This window comes from Manis javanica, chromosome 15 (assembly GCF_040802235.1).
Source record: "Manis javanica isolate MJ-LG chromosome 15, MJ_LKY, whole genome shotgun sequence".
Taxonomy (NCBI): Eukaryota; Metazoa; Chordata; class Mammalia; order Pholidota; family Manidae; genus Manis; species Manis javanica.
Genome location: NC_133170.1, coordinates 77,311,021 through 77,333,641, shown reverse-complemented (window position 1 = coordinate 77,333,641; position 22,621 = coordinate 77,311,021). Strand labels below are relative to the sequence as shown.

The following is a 22,621-nucleotide window of genomic DNA, read 5'->3' as shown; positions in this document are numbered from 1 at the left end:
CACTGCGTGAAGTGTGAAAATCTTAGTTCCCTTTAGGTCCCCATATCTTCCTTACTTTTAAATAGCATTGTTTGGGTATCATGTAGTCTTTAACATTTTTGTTTCGGTTGTCCTCTCCACACCAACCGAAACTCAAGGGGAGAACTCAAGGGGAGAAGGACCGTATGTTACACTTACCCATATTTTTGGTGTTCCTCTTCCTTCCTGATGCTTCAGTTTATCATTTCCTTTCTGTTTGAAGAACTTCCTTTAGCTGTTCTTTAGGAGTAAGTCTGCTAGTGACAAATTCAGTTTTCCTTTGTCTCAGATGTGTGATACAGCTTTTTAAAAATTTTTTTTATTTTATCATTAATCTACAATTACATGAAGAACATTGTTTACTAGGCTCCCCCCTTCACCAAGTCCCCCCCACACACCCCATTACAGTCACTGTCCATCAGCCTAGTAAGATGCTGTAGAATCACTACTTGGCTTCACTGTGTTGCACAGCCCTCCCCATGCCTCCCCCTACATGCTAATTATACATGCTAATCGTAATGCCCCCTTTCTTTTTCCCCACCCTTATTGCTCCCTTCCCACCCATCCTCCCTAGTTCCTTTCCCTTTGGTAACTGTCAGTTCATTCTTGGGTTCTGTGGTTCTGCTGTTGTTTTGTTCCTTCGGTTTTTCTTTGTTCTTATACTCCACATATGAGTGACATCATTTGGTACTTGTCTTTCTCCGCCGGGCTTATTTCACTGAGCATAATACCCTCTAGCTCCATCCATGTTGTTGCAAATGGTAGGATTTGTTTTCTTCTTATGGCTGAATAACATTCCATTGTGTATGTGTACCACATCTTCTTTATCCATTCATCTACTGATGGACATTTAGGTTGCTTCCATTTCTTGGCTATTGTAAATAGTGCAGTGATAAACTTAGGGGTGCATCTGTCTTTTTCAAATTGGGCTGCTGCATTCTTAGGGTAAATTCCTAGAAGTGGAGTTCCTGGGTCCAATGGTATGTCTATTGAGCTTTTTGAGGAACCTCCATACTGCTTTCCACAATGGTTGAACTAATTTACATTCCCACCAGCAGTGTAGGAGGGTTGCCCTTTCTCTACAATCTCGCCAACATTTGTTGTTGTTTGTCTTTTGGATGGTGGTGATCCTTACTGGTGTGAGGTGATATCTCCTTGTGGTTTTAATTTGCGTTTCTCTGATGACTAGTGATGTGGAGCATCTTTTCATGTGTCTGTTGGCCATCTGAATTTCTTCTTTGGAGAACTGTCTGTTCAGCTCCTCTGCCCATTTTTTAAATTGGATTATTTGCTTTTTGTTTGTTGAGGTGCGTGAGCTCTTTATATATTTTGGATGTCAACCCTTTATTGGATCTGTCATTTATGAATATATTCTCCCATACTGTAGGGTACCTTTTGTTCTATTGATGGTGTCCTTTGCTGTACAGAAGCTTTTCAGCTTGATACAGTCCCACTTGTTCATTTTTGCTTTTGTTTATCTTGCCCGGGGAGATATGTTCATGAAGAAGTTCATGTTTATGTCCAAGAGATTTTTGCCTATGCTTTTTTCTAGGAGTTTTATGGTTTCATGACTTACATTCAGGTCTTTGATCCATTTCAAATTTACTTTTGTGTATGGGGTTAGACAGTGATCCAGTTTCATTCTCTTACATGTAGCTGTCCAATTTTGCCAGCACCATCTGTTTAAGAGACTGTCATTTCCCCATTGTATGTCCAGGGCTCCTTTATCATATATTAATAGGCCATATATGTTTGGGTTAATGTCTGGAGTCTCTATTCTGTTCCACTGGTCTGTGGCTCTGTTCTTGTGCCAGTACCAAATCGTTTTGATTACTGTGGCTTTGTAGTAGAGCTTGAAGTTGGGGAGCGAGATCCACCCCCCCTCCCACTTTATTCTTCCTTCTCAGGATTGCTTTGGCTATTCAGGGTCTTTGGTGTTTCCATATGAATTTTTGAACTGTTTGTTCCAGTTCATTGAAGAATGTTGTTGGTAATTTGATAGGGATTGCATCAAATCTGTATATTGCTTTGGGCAGGATGGCCATTTTGACCATATTAATTCTTCTAGCCAAGAGCATGGGATGAGTTTCCATTTGCTAGTGTCCTCTTTAATTTCTCTTAAGAGTCTCTTATAGTTTTCAGGGTATAGGTCTTTCACTTCCTTGGTTAGGTTTATTCCTAGGTATTTTATTCTTTTTGATGCAATTGTGAATGGAATTGTTTTCCTGATTTCTCTTTCTATTAGTTCATTGTTAGTGTATAGGAAAGCCACAGATTTCTGTGTGTTAATTTTGTATCCTGCAACTTTGCTGTATTCCGATATCAGTTCTGGTAGTTTTGGAGTGGAGTCTTTAGGGTTTTTTATATGTACAGTATCATATCATCTGCAAATAGTGACAGTTTAACTTCTTCTTTACCAATTTGGACTGGTTGTATTTCTTTGTTTTGTCTAATTGCTGTGGCTAGGACCTCCAGTACTATGTTGAATAACAGTGGGGAGAGTGGGCATCTCTGTCTTGTTCCCAATCTCAGAGGAAAAGCTTCCAGCTTCTCATTGTTTAGTATGATGTTGGCTGTGGGCTTATCATATATGGCCTTTATTATGTTGAGGTACTTGCCCTGTATATGCATTTTGCTGAGAGTTTTTATCATGAATGGATGTTGAATTTTGTTGAATGCTTTTTCAGCATCTATGGAGATGATCATGTGGTTTTTGTCTTTCCTTTTGTTTATGTGGTGGATGATGTTGATGGATTTTCTAATGTTGTACCATCTTTGCATCCTGAATCCCACTTGGTCATGGTGTATGATCCTTTTGATGTATTTTTGAATTCAATTTGCTAATATTTTGTTGAGTATTTTTGTATCTATGTTCATCAGGGATATTAGTCTGTAATTTTCTTTTTTGGTGGGGTCTTTGCCTGGTTTTGGTATTAGGGTAATGTTGGCTTCATAGAATGAGTTTGGGAGTATTCCCTCCTCTTCTATTTTTTGGAAAACTTAAAGGAGAATGGGTATTATATCTTCTCTGTATGTCTTATAAAATTCTGAGGTAAGTCCATCTGGCTCCGGGGGTTTTGTTCCTGTGTAGTTTTTTGATTACCGCTTCAATTTCTTTGCTGGTAATTGGCTTGTTTAGATTTTGTGTTTCTTCCTTGGTCAGTCTGACATAGCTTTTTAAGGAATTTTAATTTATTGTTTCAACTTCTAGCTTGAAAAGGTTCAAATATAAAAGTAAACCTTACATACCTATTACTCAGCTTCCATAGATAACAGTCTTGCTGTTCTTTTTCCTCCTAATAGGGACTTTTGTTTGTTTAATAGAAATCTTCCCTATGTACCTGGCAGGTGTTAAAGCATGATTATAAATTATCTTTTAAAATCTCCACAAGAACCTTAAGAGCTCGAGCCCAGTGGTACCACCCCCATTATATAAATGAGGAAATAGAGGCTTAGAAAAGTTAACTTCCCTAAGGTCACACTTCGGGTTTATTCATTTGTTTCCTTAGAATGTTTTCTGTATTTCAGAGAGAACCCAGGTGTGTTCTGACAGGAACTGTGACAGATTTGAGAGAACTTTATTTTTTATTAATAATGGAAAACCCCTTTCATTGATTTTTTTCTTCCTCTTCCTGAGAGTAAATGTTGCATTGCTGTTCTGCAGTGGCTCTCCCAGATAGCACATTTACTTTGTGCAGACATGTACAGTGTTAAAGTGGTGAGGAAAGCTATTTTAATGAGGGCATTTTACATTTCAGCTTCTTTTCCTTTTCCTTTTAGCTGTCTATCAACATCTATGACTACAACTGCCACGTGGACCTGATCCGGCTGCTGCGGCTGGAAGGGGAGCTTTCCAAGGTGAGGACGGCCCGCCAGAAGATGAGCGAGATCTTCCCCTTGACTGAAGGTAATGCTTTAGCAGTTCGGCTGCTTGTGTAAACACAGAGAATTGAAGTGTGTACATTTTTTTTTTCAATGCCTAAAATAGGACATGCTTCTTATAGAAAAACTTTAAAGAAATCCATTATCCAAAAATTAGTGATTTTTAGTTTATCATCCTTGAGTTTTTGCAAAACACAGTTTTATTATACAATACTGATAAACATGTTGAACCCTAACTTATTTGTCCTAATTTATGTTAAAACTTTTCCGTTTTGTTAAACTTTACCGCTTGCCTTCTCTTTCCTATTCCAGTATTTGTTTTCCTATTCCAGTATTCCATTCTCTCAGAACCAGGTAATTGTAAATGTATTACAATTAAGCTTTTATAAACAACTTTTAATGTAAATGTTCCATACCTTATTTGTTCCACAATCTGGACATTTAGGTTATTTCTATGTGGTTGCTCATTTGAAACAATTATACTGAGCATCTTTGTACTTAAATCTTCTGACTCTTGAGAAAGGAGTCAGAAAACACTGGTTCTAGATCCGGCTCTGTATCCCCTTCCTCCCCGAAAGCATAACACTGCTGAGTTTAGAAGCTGAAACCAGATTGCTCAGATTCACTGCTGGCTGTATATCTTATTAGCTTCAGAAAACTATGTAAACATTCAAAGACTGTTTTCCCAGCATCAAAATGGGGATAACAGTAATTTTTGCCCTGTAGTACATGGATTGGATGAGATATTCTGTGTGCACATCTGACACATGCGTGGTATGTTGTAAATGCCTAGCTATTAATATTACTATCACTTACCTAATAAGGTTTGACAGATAGAATGAGAAAGTATGTCTGTAAGTACTTGGCAAAATGTACAGTGCCTATTGGGTGCAGGATATTATGGTTTTAATGATTTGCTCTTACCTGGTAGCATAAACCTTCTATGTGCTTGGTGCAGGTTTTGAGAATTGAATTTCTGTGAACTGTGTGCAAGATGATGAAATGTTTGCAGGCTGATGACTCAAGTCAAGTCCCTGTGCCTAGCCCAGCCTGCCCTTTGGTGAGGGAGGTGGTAATACAGGAGGTGCTGTTATCTTTGTAGAGCTCTGGCTGGAGTGGCTGCATGATGAGATCAGCATGGCCCTGGATGGCCTGGACAGAGAGCACGTGTACGACCTCTTTGAGAAAGCCGTGAAGGATTATATTTGTAAGTTCCCTGTGGGCTTTTTTGAAGGTTTCTGGCAGTGGTATCCAGCGTCAGTCTCTGCTGTCATGGGCTGTACTGTGAGATGTTGCTACCCAGAAAAGAGAGCATTGGTCTAGCAGAAGAAAGTTTGAGTTCAGTTATTATCATCATTGTCATATTTTCACTAGTATCACCTACTCTGGTGATTTCAGGCTCTCCAGGAGGTGTTCAGTATGCCATTAATAGGATATGGCTGTGGCCTTTTGGCTCTGCAGAGATTTTGGGGAGCGGATTCCGTATCTTTGGAGGAGCCTATTGCGGAGGCTTCATGCCTGTTTTAGAATGTTGGGATCTAGTGACACATTTCTTTTATTTATTCCTCATAGTCGTTATGCACCCTGCACCCGTGGGTTTTCTGAGTTTAAAATACTGTTCGTGATGTTTGCCCCTCTCTAGATTATTTAAATATTGGGAGGAGCCATCACCTAATCTGTTGAAAATTATCTTCCCTTTAGAGGAGGAGCCATTTCATAGACCATCTGTAAACTTGACTTCCCTCACTGCGGACTTCCGCTCCAGGAGCTAGCTCAGATCCATTTTTATCTTGCATCCCATATTGAAGCTCTGCATTGGTAAATTAAAACAGAGTAGGGAACGTGGTTTGGCTAAGTTCTTTGAAATAAACCTATTTTCAATGAAAAAGCAAACCTTAGGAAAACATACAGTAATTCTCAAATTTGCTTCTTTATCTTTTAGTATTTTTATTTTACAAGGTTAGTATATAGGCATCTGAAGTTCTCATATTTCTGAAAATTGACTTAATAGGCAAAATGTATATGATAAGAGTCAGTGCATTCATAAAGAACTTATTAATTCATTAGTCTAGCCTTAAAGCTGCAGGAGTGAATATATACAAAGTTTAAAAAGAAAGTGAAAGAAACAAAGCAGCCAGGCCATTGTTATTGTTTAAACATTAAAAATAGAGTTTAAACTGTGGGTTTCTAGTGACAGGACTGGTGCTTTTAATTTTGTTCTTTCAATATGACCAGAAGTCTTAAGAACAAATCAAGTTTCAAAAGTTGAAAAATACTATGTGTTGAAATCTTCCTGAAGGTTGACTGAGATTTGTAACCATTTTCACTGAAGTGTGTTACAGGGTTCCTTCAGTTTTAATAAATGGTCTTTATAATCATGGTCGTATTGCATACTCTCAACACCTAGCATATACTATCTATGCAGTAAAATCTCAAAAATTATACTCAGTAGGAACGCTGTTTAAGAATGCTTGCTTTCAAGGCTGCAGTGTAAATGTGGGTAAACTGGGCTGCTTATTGATGAGGGTCTTACCTTTCTGCATGAATGAGTACATTTTTTGGTGGGCACATTTCTTTTGATATGCATCAAAACAAGTTTTGATATTTGGGCATTTCATATCCTGATCTAACAGAAACTTCTCACTTTTAGGTCCGAACATTTGGCTAGAGTATGGCCAGTACTCAGTTGGTGGGATTGGTCAGAAAGGTGGCCTTGAGAAAGTCCGTTCTGTGTTTGAAAGGGCCCTCTCATCTGTTGGTTTACATATGACCAAGGGACTCGCCATCTGGGAGGCTTATCGGGAGTTCGAGAGTGCGATTGTGGAAGCCGCACGGGTGAGTTCCCGTTCCCTGACCAGTGCTTGCCTTTGAATAGTCGGGGCTGTTTTTGTAAGGGGTCTTGGAAAACACAGTTAACAAAGTGGTCTTCACCAGACCTTCAGTGGGTGGGCTGCAAAGTAAATGAAAGCAATATCTTTCTGGAATAGGAAGAATGCTTTCTTTGACTAAAAAGCAGATGACCCTACAATTTTTTCCTGATCCTTAAAAATACTCCTGTTTGAGTTACAGGTTCCAGACAAATGTACAAGAATAACCATGTCATTTAAAAAAAAACAACTGAGTCCAATAGTAACTGTGACAGATTTAACCCCATCATAATTGTATTTTTTAGACTGTGATTAATAGGATTTTACAGTCCCCTTCCCAGTGTCCCCTCTCCCCAAGTTTGTATGTGCACAGAGTTATTCCTGGTACATAGTGGAGCCCTCTGATAGTTAGATCATTATGATTAACTTGGCCAGGTCCCTTCTTGATGACGTTCCTCTTGAAAAACCTGCAGTGGTGCCTTCAACTTAGCATGGCTGAGGCGCCCAGGTTCCCGGCTCTGCCTGACATTTGTGGCTCTCTCTAGTGTCAGACACAATCCTGCCTGCGTCCACTCTGCTCCCTTGCTTACCCTCAGCATTCGTGCACTTCCTGGCCACTGTACTTTAATTCGTGCTGTTCCTTTAACTGGGAGTCAGTTTCCTTTTCTTGCTTTCGGTAGTAAGCCTGCAGACACATCCCAGTTGCCAGCTCCTCCAGGAGTCTTTCCTGATTTCCTTCCTTCATAACAATAAAACTCAGTCCTAAAAACCTGTTTGAGTTAAAGCCAGCCACTTAAATCCACAATACTTGGGGACTTGTGATACTCTGCTTTTACGATACTCATGTTCAGCCGCATTATAGTTATTTGGGTATGTTTTTTATATTCCTTCTTCCTTTACCCCCGTCATAAACACTTAGTAGCAGAGAGAACATGTATTTTTGTACCTCTTGGAGCATTTGGCACAATGCCTTATATATAAGAGGTCATATGCATTTTTTTTTAGTTTGAATAGATTAGTTGAAATACTTTTTGAAGTAGGAAGAGCCATTTACTATGAATTTGCTTCTTTAGCCCATAGCTGGTTTCCTTTCCCCTTTTGACCGGGAACAAACCTTTGATTCACAGCTGGAGAAAGTCCACAGTCTCTTCCGGCGACAGTTGGCGATCCCACTCTATGGTAAGAGACCCTGATGTGTCAACGGATGGCCCTCATTTTTAAAAACACTTTGGGGTATGTTGTGTAATTAGGCCTTTTCGCAGCGTGCCATGAGGCAAGTGTGTCCGGTGTTCTTACTCTCACTGGATGGTGTCACTGTGGGTGAGGCCTTTGGTGAAAACATATCTTGAATTGTTAATGCTCGAAGGTCAGAGACAGGACTAGAAGGAAGACCTCCTGACCTCCACTTTCTTACATTAAGATGTTGGAGAGGCAAAGATAGAGACTCTGCAAGGAATTGGGAAACTGAGCCCTTATATTTTCTGGGGAAACGTTATTGAATTAGAGGTCCCCTAGGAGCATTTTGTCTTTAGGAGTAACCTCTTCCATAACAGAAAGGGGATTTAACATGGGCTTACATAGCGAGCATTCTTCTGTGGGGGCGATATTGGTTTAGTTGATTGAATGTATTCTTATCTGAATTTCTTGGGAGTTTGATAAGGATTCTCCTGTTTTGGCTGAATGTATTTTTGGCAAGCCAAGCCTTTGAGGTCCTGGTGCTTGAGCATGAGCCACGCTGGAAGGGTTTTTCCGAGCATGGGGAGAGTTTGGGGCTGCCGTCTTATTTGTTCTGTGGGTATGGCTTTGGGTTTTGCACCCCATAGTCTCAGAACCTCTAGGCAAGTTTACTTGAGTCCAGATGTTATTCCTATTTTCACTTTATGGTTTATTTGGATTGGATTTAACAAATTATAAAGTGGTTCTCCAGTCAAATCCTTGAGTGACATGAAAAAAAAGCTAGAACTGAGCTGGTTTGTAGATGTCATCTCATGTGTCAGTATGAGGCAGCAAAACATAGTGAGTAGAGCATGAACTTGAACCAGACTGCCTGGCTTCAAAGCCTTGCCCTCCTGTTACCTGTAGACTTGACGTAACCCCTCTGCTTGCATTTCCTCAACTGCAAAATGGGGATCACGATAGCATCTACCACATAGACTTGTGAGGATTGAGTGAGTTAATGTATGTGAGGTGTTAGAACACAGGAAGCACTAGGTAAGTGTTAAAGCATTGTTATCAGTTCAGTTAACTTGGCTTGATTAATTAGTGGGTAGGGCTGCCTGGGGCAGTGCTTTCAGAGTCGAAGGCCACCGGAAGAGCTCAGGATTCAATCATAAGAATTGCTGTGGTCTCAGATGTGGGAAGAGCCAGTGGCACTTGAGTCTAATGGTTTAATCTGTGTTTGAGCTGATAAAACCTAATGGTAAGACCCTGGGGATGAATCCATCTTTCAATAGATATGGAGGCAACATTTGCAGAGTATGAAGAGTGGTCGGAAGAACCAGTACCGGAGTCGGTAATTCAGAACTATAACAAAGCACTACAGCAGTTGGAGAAATACAAACCCTATGAGGAAGCGCTGGTAAGTGTTGGCTTCTTTTACAGTAAACTTCTATCGACATACGTTTCCCTAATCCATAGTCAAAGTAATACCGTGTCTTTAAAATTTGTTTTATTGTGAAATATATAGAGTGTATAAATGTATACATACAGTTTACATCCTAATAATAAAGTGAACGTCCATGTACCCACCACCCAGGTTAAGAAATAGAACATTGCCAGTACCTTAGAAGTCTCCCATGTGCCCCTCTCCGATTGCCTCCTCCTCCCTCTCCCGAGAGGTAATCACTTTCCTGACTTTTGTGATAATCGTTCCCTTGCTTTTCTTGATAGTTTTACAACCTATGAACATATCCTTAATTAACATACTGTTTAATTTTGCTCATTTTTGAACTTTTATATAATGAAATTATGCTGTGTTTTCTTTTATTCAACCTATTTTTGGATTTTACTCCTGTGGATATAGTTACAGTCCATTTGTTTTCACTACTGTAGAGTTGTGTGTGCACACTGCAGTTAATTTATCCGCATTCTTAGAGGGGTTTCCAGTTATTTTTGCGAGGAGAAGCAGCGTTGCTCCCACCATTCCTGTAGGTACCTTTTGGTACATGAGAAGAGGAGTTTCTCTAGAGTGGATACCTGGGTGTGGAACTGCTGGGCCACAGGGTCACGCTGAACTGTTTCCCAGGCTGTCACTTCACGCTCCGGCAGTACCAGAGTTCGCACTGCTCTAGCCAACTTTGGGTATTGACACACTTAAGTTTCAGCCGGTCTGATGGATCTGAAGTTACAGTTTTAATTTGCATTTCTTTTATCTCTAACTAAGTGGAGCAGCTTTTCACATCTATTGGTCGTTCAGATTTCCTTTTTTGTAAAGTGTCTGTGAAAGTCTTTGACTTATTTTTCTTTTGGTTTGTTTTTTTTCTAATTGATTTGTGGATCTTAACCCTTACTTTTGGTTGTATGTATTGCAGATGTCCCCCCACCCAGGTTTGTGGTTTGTCACTTTTTACTTTTTTTAATGACATCTTTTGATGACCAGTTCTGAATTTTAATTTAATTGGATTTACCATTTTTCCCTTAAGGATTTGTGCTTTTGTTATGCTTAAGAAATCTCTTCATACTCTGAAGTGATGAATATACTTAGCTCTGTTTTCTTCTGAAAGCTTATTCTGTATTTTATTTACATTTAAGTCTTCATCTAGGATTTATTCTTTTGGTACAGCAACAGGTAGGGTCCAGTTTCATTTCTCAGTATGGGGAGCCGGTTGTCCCAGCATGGATTTTGACCAGTTCACCCCCCTCACTGATGTGCAGTCCCATATGTGTCAGAGGAGCTGTCATTTATGCGGAGTCTGTTTCTGGGCTCTCTGTTCTGTCCCACTGATTCATATCCCACTGTCATAATGTTAGTTTTATAATAGGTTTTGATCCTAGGTGCCATGAATCCCATCTGCTTTCTTCCTCTGCAACAGGGTCTTGGCTTTCCATAGCTCCTAAACTTCTGTTGAATTTAGAATCAAGTTTTCAAATTCTATTTAAAAAACTTGAATTTTTGATTGGAATTGCACTGAATTTTGTAGATCAGTTTGGGGAAGAATGACATCTTTTTTAATATCAAATCTTCCAATCTGTGAACATGGTATAGGCCTCTGCTGTTTAGGCCTTGTCATCTGTAAAGTTTTATAAATTTGTAAATTCATCTGGTGTCTTGAACGTGTTTTTTAGAAAAATTTCTAAGGTTTTTGATGCTATTGAAAAAGATAGTTTTTTAAGATTTCATTTTCTGATTGTTCCTGGTATAAAATATAATCTGTTTTTTTTATTAGTTTTTTATAAGACTGGCTAAATTCTTACTAATGATTTATAGATTCTTTTGGTTTTTTTATATTGACTATATATATATATTTGACAGTAATGTTCATTGTAAGTTGTATTTTTCCCCTTACTGGATTTGGAATACTCATTTGATTTATCAGGCCTTAGACTTATGCTCTTGTTTTCTTATGTTTTTGGCCCACGAGGTATCATTGTTAGTTGTGATTTATACAGTCCTAGTTTGTTTACATTTACTGCACGCTTCCCTGCTCTTTGTTCTTCCTTTTGAAGCATCCGAAATCTCTCACCTGTAATCCCTTTGCTTTTACTTCAAGTCCATTTCATTGGATATTTGCTCGTAACAGATTTTCTGGTTTTGTTTGTTTAAAAAGGCCTTTGCTCTCCTTTTTGAACGTTAATTTGTCAGGATTTAGAATTCTAGACTGACAGTTATAGTTCTCTCAGTAGTTAAATGTCTCTTTTTGTCTTAAACATCTGTGGTAGCTGTGGAGAAGTCAGCTGTCTAACTTTTGCTTCTTTGAAGGTAATCCTTGTTTTTTCTCTGGCCAATTTTAAGATCTCATGGGTTTGTTTTAATGTCCCATAGTTCTGTAAGTAAGTTTAGGTGTACATATCTTGTATTTAACCTTCTTGAGCTTTGTTAGGTGTATTGGCCCTGTTTTTGGTATTTTTTTATGGTATAGTGAGTGAAAACCTGTTGAAACCCAGTCTGCCTCAGGTTTGCATTTTAGCTGTACAACTTACAACTCTCCGACTTTGGGCTGCTGCTTAGCCTCCTTGTGTCTCGGTCGCCTTGAATGTAAGCTGGGGGCAATAATGATACTGCCTCATTGGGTTGTGGGGAAGATCCAGTTCTTAATAGATCTTAAGCTAGCGAAAGCTTACCCTCTTCACTTGGCTTTATGCTGCCTTCACTTAGATTTTGTTCTTAGTATTTCTTGTTTCATTGCTAGTTTGTTGATGATTTTCAAGAAAATGTTTTTATATCGAATCCAACAGTTTAGTTGTTTTCAGTGGCTCAGTGTATTGGGGTAACTAACTTGTCATTATTACTAGAAAGTGAGGCTCTCAAACATCTTTATGTCCAGAGCATGTGTGCTGTTGCTGGCCTGCATATACTGTTGCTCCCTTTTTCACATGTGAATGATTGTGTTTAGTTGTATTTCATTGAGTGTCATTAATGAAATCCTCAGCCAGTTGAGTTTTGTTAACAGCAATCAGCAGAGTATGGCTGAAGAGAAACCAAGTTGAGTAAGAGGATATTGCCTCTAACGAATTCTGGTTGTCTCCTCTTCCAGCTCTACATGCACCTGCGCGCTGGCAGGAGCTGATACTTGGAATAAGAAGCCTGAAATAGCACAAGGCACCAGATTACTCTAGTGCATTTGTATTCAAACCACTCAGTGGGCCAAGAAAGCGACTTCTGTTCTGGAAGGATGGCTAGCCAGTGGTCATTAGCAAAAGTGTTGCTCTTTCATTCAGTTCCCGATTGATTAGAGATTTAAATTCCCTGTGGTCCAGGGATGGATTTAGAAAAGGGTTTACAGAGTCTTTGTAACTATTGCTCTGGAGAGGCACTTAGACTCTTACTCTGCCCATGAAATTATCGACTTTGATGAGCAGAGGTTTTAGAGTAGGGGTTTGTGATTCTTAGTTTGGTGTAGCCAGTCTCACCAAAATTTAGTATGAAGATGTGCTGTGCTTCCTGACAGTACCAAGTAGCTCATTTCAACTTCACTGCAATTCTCCTTTGCCCTAGTTACAAGCAGAGGCCCCCAGGCTGGCTGAATATCAAGCATACATCGATTTTGAGATGAAAATCGGCGATCCTGCTCGCATTCAGTTGATCTTTGAGCGTGCCCTGGTCGAGAACTGCCTTGTCCCAGACTTATGGATCCGTTACAGTCAGTACCTAGTAAGATAACTGTTATAATTTCATTTCATTTTTACCAATTTTAGATCTATTTAAAGCTATCAGTAAGGGTGCTGGGAGTTAGTTGCATGCTGTTCCTCTCTGCTCTTATTTTCTTTCATTCTCCTTCCTTTCCTCTTTGCCAACTCATGTAAGTTCTAGTGTTTATTTTCTTAAACTGATCACTAACTGTAAAAAAAATTTGTGTGATTTTACTGTTGAGGACTTTGTAACAGATTGATTTCTTTTAACTGTTTAACATGGAAAAATGTAAACACGTAAATGTAGACAGATTAGTAGAATGAAGCCTTATGTATGTACCCGTCACCCAGCTTCAACAGTTAACTGATGGCATTGGTCTGGTTTGACATCTGTCTTTACCTGTTTTCCCTGCCATATTATTGTGAAGCAAATTCAGAAATCACATTTTGTTGATGGATATTTCAATAGGGAAATTGAAATATTTGAATCAGGCTGTAAAAGATTGGAATCAGGAATCCAAACAAGTCCAGATAGTAGGCTTGGCTGATGTCCCCTACACTGTTTGAGTCTGTAGGTTCCCCTCTCCACCTGGCTTCTTCCCCTTCTCCTTGTGGTTTCTTTGTTGAAGAAACTAGTCACAAGAGACATTTTTAAGGGAATTTCTTCTGTCAATTGGTTGTGCTGGAAATGTCTCAGATTGTGAAATTTTAATAGTAAAATTTTATCTCCTAACCCTGGAATTCTTTATCATAGGATCGACAGCTGAAAGTAAAGGATTTGGTGTTATCTGTACATAATCGTGCTGTTAGAAACTGCCCCTGGACAGTTGCCCTTTGGAGTCGGTACCTCTTGGCCATGGAAAGGCATGGAGTAGAGCATCGAGTGATTGCTGGTGCGAATGTTTTCATGGGAAGACTTCTACACTTTTTGTCTCAAGTCAGAAACATAGGGCTTGGTGTCAGATCATTAAATTCACATTCCCAGGGTGTTACTTTGGGATACTGGGGATTTGACAATAAGGGCTCTAAGTGGGAGATAATACTGCTTATATTTTTGGCTTCTTAGAGCTTTTTAACATGCTGATATTCATAGTGACTTTTCAGAACATCCTGGTCTTTTGTCCAAACTCACTTGACCTGCAACTCTATTGCAGGATGTCTTGTAGAAGAATGTGCCCTTCCCAGAATAGTCTATTTAGTGCTTGTCTTTTGACCATTTCTCTCTTGCTCATTTCACTTTTACTGCATTTTATTATTGTTTTAAAATCATACAATATTTTATAGTCAGTAGTCTTCTTTATTATAATCTTGATAACTTTATAATCGCTTCTTTTTGAATTGGCAACAAATCCTGGGTTTTTCTTCAACTCTAGTGACCTTCGAGAAAGCTTTGAGTGCTGGCTTCATTCAGGCCACCGATTATGTGGAGATTTGGCAGGCGTATCTTGATTACCTGAGGAGAAGGGTTGATTTCAAACAAGGTATTTTGAGTTCATGTATTTCATACCAGAACTGAACTTTGTCTTAATACGTCTTGGTGAGATGTCCCAGTTGCCCAAATACATCGTGATTGGGCAAATGACGTAGACCAGCCATTGGTAGCTCCCCCTAGAAATTTTAGCTATTTAAGTCTTCAGCCAGTCATGCTGTGGATTGTACAGGGAGAGAGTAGTGGTCCTTACATTTTGTGCTAGTTCCTGCTAGCCTCTTAGTTTTATTTCTCATTTCTCCTTCTGTAGATAAGATTGCTGTGCTTCTTTTAAATCTTTGAACTTTTGCAGGATTTCTTGCCTTCCTCACCCTCAAAGAAAAAAAGAAACAGCAACCAGAAGCCCCTGTCTCACTGGTACCTGCACACATGCAGGTGGCCCTCAGCCATTCAGCTGGCTTGCGGAGACCCTCTGCTGCGGTGTGACACTCTGCACCCTGTGCTTACCTGGGTTGTTGTGACTGTCTGTGATGGGCTCTCTTCCATTGTCTTTGTCCCTCACTGTGTGATGAGGGCAGGGACTGGCGATTTTATTTTTGTGTCCCCAGAATTATGCCAGTTGTATAATAATAGGTTCCCAGGAATTTCAGTGTAGGATTAAAAAAAAAAAAGACATGGTTTGTGTTTTATAAAGCTAAGCCTCTTTTGCAATTTCTAACAGACTCCAGTAAAGAGCTGGAAGAGCTGAGGTCCACATTCAGTCGCGCTTTGGAGTATCTGAAACAGGAGGTAGAAGAGCGTAAGTGTGGCTCCCGCCTACTGCTTTGTCTGGCATATATCCTGTTCTTGGTGGATGTGCCCTTTCGTCTAAAGGCTGCTTGTTTCTAAATTACTTTATAATTTTGACTAATTCTCTTCTTACAGGTTTCAATGAGAGTGGAGATCCAAGCTGCATGATTATGCAGAACTGGGCTAGGATTGAGGTAAATGCTTTTGACAACTCTGCCTGTGTTGTCCACCTCTGCAGGACCTTTTTCTAATAGTGCCGCTAAAGTCAGGTCAGCATCCCAGGTGATGGCCTAGGCTGTGTCAGGATTCATGTTATTTACTGAGCTTGATGCCCAGTCGTTTGTATCTTAATGAAAATATTAGCTCTCATTTATTTATTTTATATCTTAATGAATATTTTATATCTCATTTATTCATTTATATCTTAAGGAAAATACTAGGCAGAAATTGTGCAGTGAATGAGTGCCAGTCATGCGTTTACTTCTTCCTCCATCCCTCCCTCGGTGCCTCGGTAATGAGTGCATATTGATGTATACTGTGGGCCAGGCATTTCACTCTGTGCTGGCCAGTGAGGTAGACCTGCTCCCTGTGCTAGTCTGGCTTTAATCTGGAGTGGAAGACAAATGATTTGACAGAAAGTTAGAGCATATAATGGGCTGAGTGTCATGGCTGGACCAGGACTCCCAGGTGAGGAAGACATGAAACCTGCCCTTGATCAGCTCATAAAATTATAATATTATCATGTTTTATTTGATGGGGAGTCAGGTCAGAAAACTAGTATTTATCAGCTAGTTTCTGGATGGGAGGTTTATGTTATAACCAACTTAAAGATGAGGCAGTCAAGGCTCAGAGTTTGTCATTTGCCCAGGTAATTTAGTAAGTGGCAGAGGTGACCTTGTTTCTCCATCAGTTTTTTCTATGTTGTCTCTCAGATTAAACACTTGTTGTAGTTAAGCTTGATAAAAATAAAAAACAAATGGCTCGCCAGTAGTATCTTAGTGCTGCCTGGGCTCCTGCTGTTCTCTGTCAAGAGGTGTAGGCAGACAACTTGAGACTTGTCACTGCAGAAAAGCGAAGTGGTTGGGCCGGGTTTGTCACCATGGAGGGCAGCCCAGGGAATGTCCAGGGAGTTATGTAACATGGGTAGTTGTGGGGTGCTCGTCAGGCATGTCTGTCTGAAGAGCGTTTTGTAATTTGTGTTGATGTCATAAGGCTTGAGTCCTTTCCTAAGTGACTTTGCTAATGCATTTTAGGCTCGACTGTGCAATAACATGCAGAAAGCTCGGGAACTCTGGGATAGCATCATGACCAAAGGAAACGCCAAGTATGCCAATATGTGGCTGGAGTATTACAACCTGGAGAGGTAACCACCTTGGGAACAAGGGGGTGGAGCTTGTCAGAAGTAACTGGTCCTCAGTGTTTGCTGACTTCTGCCACCTTGGGCTTGCTCCTTAGAATAGGCTGCCTGCCTTTTTAGCATCCTTTTTCAGAGGTGGTTGTGTGTTTTTGGGCGGGGCTAGAGAACCAAAGAAAATATTTTGTGCCTGGGCTCTTCTTACGGCATGCATTACTTTCAATTTATTATTTTTGTTTGTTTTCATTTTTGGACTTGGATTTTTGAGGAGCTTCTTTTGTTCAATAGAAAATACTGGAAAATGGAAAAAAACCCCAATTATCTGCAGTGACAGACCCAGACATAACCACTATAAGATAATGATTTGGGTATATTCTTTGAGACTTTTCTATGCTTAATTTTTTTAAAAATGAAAATGCAATTAAAGAGTATATGTTATAAGCCTCTAAAAGTTTTAAACGAAGATAGGCCCAATATTTATAAAACACAAAAGATAAAGAATATGACTAACTTTTCAGTGTAACTTGAGCATTGCACATCATTAGATTTCTACATTACCTTTCTTCTTTTTTTAATATTTTGTTTATTCCCCCAACTTAAAAAATGATGTATGCCTAAATTAAAATAGAATATTTACAAATATATGTGCTAGAAAGTGAAAGTTTCTTCCCATCCCAGCCCCAGAGATGACCACTATTAAAGCTTGCTGAATATTCCTCTAGATCAGTGGTTCTCAAACTTCTTGGTCTCAGGACTGTTACACTCTTATAATTTGAGAACCCTAGAAAGTTTTTGTTTATGTGAGTTACAGCTATTAATATTTACCATATTAGAAAATAAAACATTTTTAAAATACTTCTATTAATTCATTTAATAAAAATGAGTCTATTACACTTACTATAAATAACACTATTATGAAAAGACTGTTTCTAAACCCCAGAATAATTTAGTGAGAAAAGTAACTACTTCTCTATTTTTGCAAATATCTTTAGTGTGGCTTAGAAGATATCTGGATTCTGTGTTCACTCTGTTGTGATGTTGTCACTGGAGAATGTGAAGAAAATTTGATCTCACATAGTTATGAAGTTAGAAAAGAGAAGAGGATATTTTAATAGCCTTTTCAGATAATTGTAGAATTTCTAAGTACAGCAAAATTCAACAAGTGCTGGTTTCTTAAAAGTCATTTGCAATGTGGAATCTGAAACCTCACTGGTGAATTTTTAGACTCTGTTACATTAATATCCATTCATTTGTTTTGCACTTAAATGGATCTTTTACTCATGCATGATTCTCTGACATGGATTGTTCATTTGGAAGACACTCATTCACTAAGTTATGCATCTCCTCCACATATTGACACATTTCATTACACAGTATTAAAAAATTGGATTTGTTCATAGACTCATTGACCTTAGTAGAAGTCTTTAAGGAGGAAGCTGTCAGACTCACACGTTTTTCAGGTGCTCAGGTCTCAGTAACCATAGTTTTAGGCAATCAGCTGTTTTCTCAAGTAAAAATTATATTCCATGAAAAAACTAGTTCAGCTTGTACCCCAAACAATAACATATGGTTTCCTTTGTGTCAGCCATTGTGCTTTGCGGTGTGGAAGAAATGCTTTGTGTGTGTACATCCACTTTTACCACACATAATGTTAAAAACATGTACTGCCTTGATTTGTGTGAAGGGCCACTATAGCTTTTTGCACTATGAGTGCAAATACCAATACAGTGAAAAAGTTAAGTTATGTTTTGGTACTAGAAAGTAATTTTGACTTTGCAAATGCCCTGAAAGAGACCCTGGGAGATCCTCAGGGATATATGCCTCAGACTTTGAGAACCACTGCTCTTTTTCTTAGTGTTCTAATATGTATTTATAATATTTATGTATATTCATAATTTTTTAAAGCAGAAGTGGGAGCATAAGTTTCCAAAGTATTGTAACAATGTTACTTTATAACTGTTGTGTTTAGCAGTATATCATCCCATGTCAGTACCAGAAGATCTGACCTTAGGCCTGAAATTTGTCCTCTTGATGAGTGATTCTCCCTTGGGGTAGGACTGTGTCCTAGATTTTCTGTAGGGACTTTGCCAGGTTACATGGAGTTCTTAGACTGCCCACATGTGTTGCATGTGCGAATGCTGTAAAGGCAGAATACCTGGTTGCAGACTGTGGTCCCAGGTGCATTTTCTAGTAGCACCTACTTGCCAAGGGAAAGAATGGTTTAGGAGGAAGCCTTAGTTTTGACTGGAGGGACTCTCATTGAAAAAGGAGAAACCATTAAAGTTGTTGGAGGAGGAGGAGGAATAGCTGTGGGTAGTTCTGGAGGCCAGAGTCTCCTCAGGAGCTAGAGTCATGGCAGAGCTGTTGATTCTGTGGCACTACCTGTAGGAAAACTGCCCCTCGTGTGCCTTCTGCTTTGCGTCTGGTGGTAGCAACTGTTTGTTTTCTGCCCTAGGGCACATGGTGACACCCAGCACTGCAGGAAGGCTCTGCACCGGGCTGTGCAGTGTACCAGTGACTACCCAGAGCATGTCTGTGAAGTCTTGCTCACCATGGAGAGGACAGAAGGTGGGGACCCTTGGCTCTCTGCTGCTGGCTTGGAGTCTGTCCCATTTGCCATTTGTCTTAAGACTGTAGTCTGTAAGGACAGACAGTTTATGGGTACAGCCCCTCTCATGGCACTTTGTGATTAGACTGTCCCGTGGTGGTCACCGGTGCTCCGGCCACTCTTCTCAGATTCTCCGAATACAGGAGGACTCTTGCTGTTGCTCTAGTACAGGTTCTCAAAATTCTATATGGTGGGGACCACCTTCTCTCTAACCACTAGGTACCAGTCCTCTCCGCCCCGAGTCATGATGGCCAGAAATGTCTCCAGACGTTGCCAGATATTCCCTGGGAATCAGCGTTGTTCCACTTGAGAACCTCTGCTCTCTCAGCATCACACATCCACACCCGTAGGCATGCTGAGCAGCAAACAGCTGTGTTCTTTGGTCATATCTACATCCCTTGTCAAATTCCAGAGCCTTAATACAAAGTTTCCAGTAGGAAAAGAGTGAATTTATCTGTGGGATTAGTCTGGATTTTGGTCTTGGATTTTATGAACTCCTCAGAACTGGAAATAAAATACCCAAGTAACAACAAATAAGAGAAAAACACCCCTATATGTATTATTTGAGGAGCTCTTAAAATCCTCCAGTCTTAATGTAAACATCTTGTACCTTTTGCATTTAATGTTTTCATAATCTGCCCTGGAGAGCCCACAAGAGATTTCTGGTTTTCAAGTCTCTCTTTTAAAAGAGAAGGGATATTCTAGGCAGGCAGAACTTCCCCAAGGACAAGGTCAAATACCTGTTCATTCATTATTTCCCATAATTAAAAGTGGGGTGAGGGAGAATAAACATCCTATCCTTGAGGAGCTTAGAGACTAGGGAGAAAATAAATATGTAAACAGACAATTCCAAAAGAGTATAAGTAATGCTATGACAGGAGAGTCTAGGGTTATAGGTGGAAAAGGCAATTGGAGAGGAGTCAGAGAAGGGGATCAGGATAGCTTCCCAGAGCTCAGGATCTAAAAAAAAAAAGGGATGTTTGAAAAACCTGGACGGACTATTTGAATTCTAAAACTTCAAGCCTGCACTCATAGTTCTCTTAAAATGGGAAGCTGACTCTCCAGTTCTGTCTAATGGGAGAGATCTTTTCTGGAGCTGTGGGGAAATTAAAGAAATTTTGTATTATTATAGCCCTCAAAATCCTGAAAAGTGAAATTTTGCTTCTCTTTCTATCAAGGTACTTTAGAAGATTGGGATATAGCCATTCAGAAAACTGAAACTCGATTAGCACGTGTTAATGAGCAGAGAATTAAGGTAATGAATGATACTATTTAGTCTTTGAAATATTTGATAGCTATTCTGATTGTGTTTGGTATGAATATTCTTTGTCAACCTTTGAGGTCTTCCTAAGAAGTATCTTTTACTTGAGTATTAATTATGGCATATTTGAATCAATATTTAAGGCCCTCTTGTATCATTTTTTAGATCTGTTTAAAACTTAAGTCCCAGTGATAAATGCTTTTTATATGTAGTGGGGGAATTGTGGCCCTAGAGTTTATTGGAATCGATGATAAAGATAAAAAAGGAGCCTCACTTAGTCCAGTGATTGGAACATGAACACTCCCAAATTAATTAGGGCTTGAGTTTTATAGCTTATTTTCTTTCTTTGGGGAGTGATTACCAGGGATATTGCAAAACATCCTGTAGACTTGAGATACAGAATCCCAAGAAGGTAGAGGATCCCTGACAGGCCTGTGAGCACCTTTTCTGCCTCCTTCATCATCAGTCAGTAGATTTCATGTAATTGCTGGTTCCAGTGATGCGTCACATCCCCACTTTTCCAGGCTGCGGAGAAGGAAGCAGCCCTCGCCCAGCAAGAAGAAGAAAAGGCCGAACAACGGAAGAGGGCCCGGGCTGAGAAGAAAGCATTGAAAAAGAAGAAAAAGACCCGAGGCATGGACAAACACAAGGCAGATGAAGACGATGAGAAGGAGTGGGGCGATGATGAAGAAGGTAAAGTGTTCTAGGAATTTTATTTAGGATTATTTCGAACTCCCAGAGAAATTACAAAGACAGTATGAAGAACTTTGTCCCTGAGCCATTTGAGAATAAGTTGCTCCCTTACCCTTCCTGTCCCTGCCTGCCCTCCGTGTGGGTGCCCTCCATGCCCTACACTGTGCCGTTGATACCACCACCTTTCTTCATGCTGCCCCTTGCCCTGCTCGGGCTCCCGTTAGTGCCACGCTGGCCCTGTGACTGCCCCGTGTGTGGACATCCTTCATCCACTCAGGCTCCAACTTTTTGCACCACACCTGAAGCCCTGCCCTGCACAGACACTTGTCTTGCTGAGTCCCACCTTATGGTTTGGACTTGATAGAATTTTCCAGCCATGATTCTGTCACCCTGCCTTTCAGGAATGGGCAGGTGTGGGTCACATTTATTTCAGTAAACTTAGGTCAAGAATTCTCTCTAGACTTGAAAAGACCCTAGACGTTTTCCCAGTACAAGTTGTTAGCCAGAGGGAAATAGTAACGGAGTCATCATCCAGTTAATCTTTTTTAGCTCACCTGTTTGGGGCCTATAGAAATGGCCGTGGATAGCTCATGGCACTTCAGGGGTCCTGTAAGGCAAATGTGACATGTGACCAGAGGGGCATTAACCGGAACTGTAGGCAGTGGAGGTGTGAATTATGGTGGAGGCCAAAGTGGGTCAGCTCCCTGTGGGAAAGACTGTGGGGAAGTGACACATGCCCTTTGGGATCTGGGGGAGGAGAGTGTAAAGTGAAAAAGAACAGAAGGGTTGAGCCAGACAGCCAGTGTCAGCGGAGCATGAGGCACAAAACACCCTGGTATTGCAGCAGCAAATAGCTGAGTTTGAGTCCTGAGGCAAAGCTGAGGGCTGGGTTCTAGGGTAGGTGCTGCTGGAGCAGCAGGCAGGGCAGCCGGGCAGGCCTCTCAGTGACGCTCTTGAGCGCAGTGTGCAGTGGTCAGACTTCATCGGGAAGGCAGCAGGGAGTTGATGGAAAGGTCTGGAAGTGGTGGTGGTGGGTAGTACCAGTGGGTCCCAGTTTGGCTCTTCTTTTGGCAGTGGGGAGAATGGGCCAGTGCAGAATGTTAAACACCCGAAGGACACAGGGCACTAGTGAATGTTTTGAGGAATTGTAGTGCTTTGCGATGTGTGGTCTGTGGAGCACATACTTCAGAGCCACCTAGGGTGCTTGTTTAAGCTCAGGTCCCCAGGTGCCATCCCGCCCTTGCTGCCTTGGGCATTGTAGAAGGGCCCTGGAATTTGCTGCCTCAACTTTGAGAGCTCCTAGCATTTTATATAATTAGGAGGGGACAGTGGGGACTTCGTTCCCACTTCTACTTGATTTAGCCCACTAACCCAGATAGAATTGGGGCCCAGAATTTAGTGGGACAGGTCAGGTGGGCTACGAAAGACTTGA

The 22,621-nt window shown here is 40.4% G+C and overlaps 1 protein-coding gene across 1 annotated transcript in view; it reads left to right on the top strand.

The window, feature by feature from the left end:
* The window catches only part of SART3 (spliceosome associated factor 3, U4/U6 recycling protein), a 36,948-nt gene that overhangs the window by 10,367 nt on the left and 3,960 nt on the right, over window positions 1-22,621 (top strand). The window contains exons 2-15 of the mRNA XM_017652986.3: window positions 3,799-3,925; window positions 5,003-5,107; window positions 6,551-6,735; window positions 7,895-7,946; window positions 9,221-9,345; window positions 12,922-13,077; window positions 13,810-13,948; window positions 14,429-14,536; window positions 15,206-15,283; window positions 15,409-15,467; window positions 16,527-16,636; window positions 19,083-19,195; window positions 20,414-20,490; window positions 21,021-21,189. Coding sequence (XP_017508475.1) covers window positions 3,799-3,925; window positions 5,003-5,107; window positions 6,551-6,735; window positions 7,895-7,946; window positions 9,221-9,345; window positions 12,922-13,077; window positions 13,810-13,948; window positions 14,429-14,536; window positions 15,206-15,283; window positions 15,409-15,467; window positions 16,527-16,636; window positions 19,083-19,195; window positions 20,414-20,490; window positions 21,021-21,189 — 1,603 coding nt within the window. The remainder of the gene's footprint in view (window positions 1-3,798; window positions 3,926-5,002; window positions 5,108-6,550; window positions 6,736-7,894; window positions 7,947-9,220; window positions 9,346-12,921; window positions 13,078-13,809; window positions 13,949-14,428; window positions 14,537-15,205; window positions 15,284-15,408; window positions 15,468-16,526; window positions 16,637-19,082; window positions 19,196-20,413; window positions 20,491-21,020; window positions 21,190-22,621) is intronic.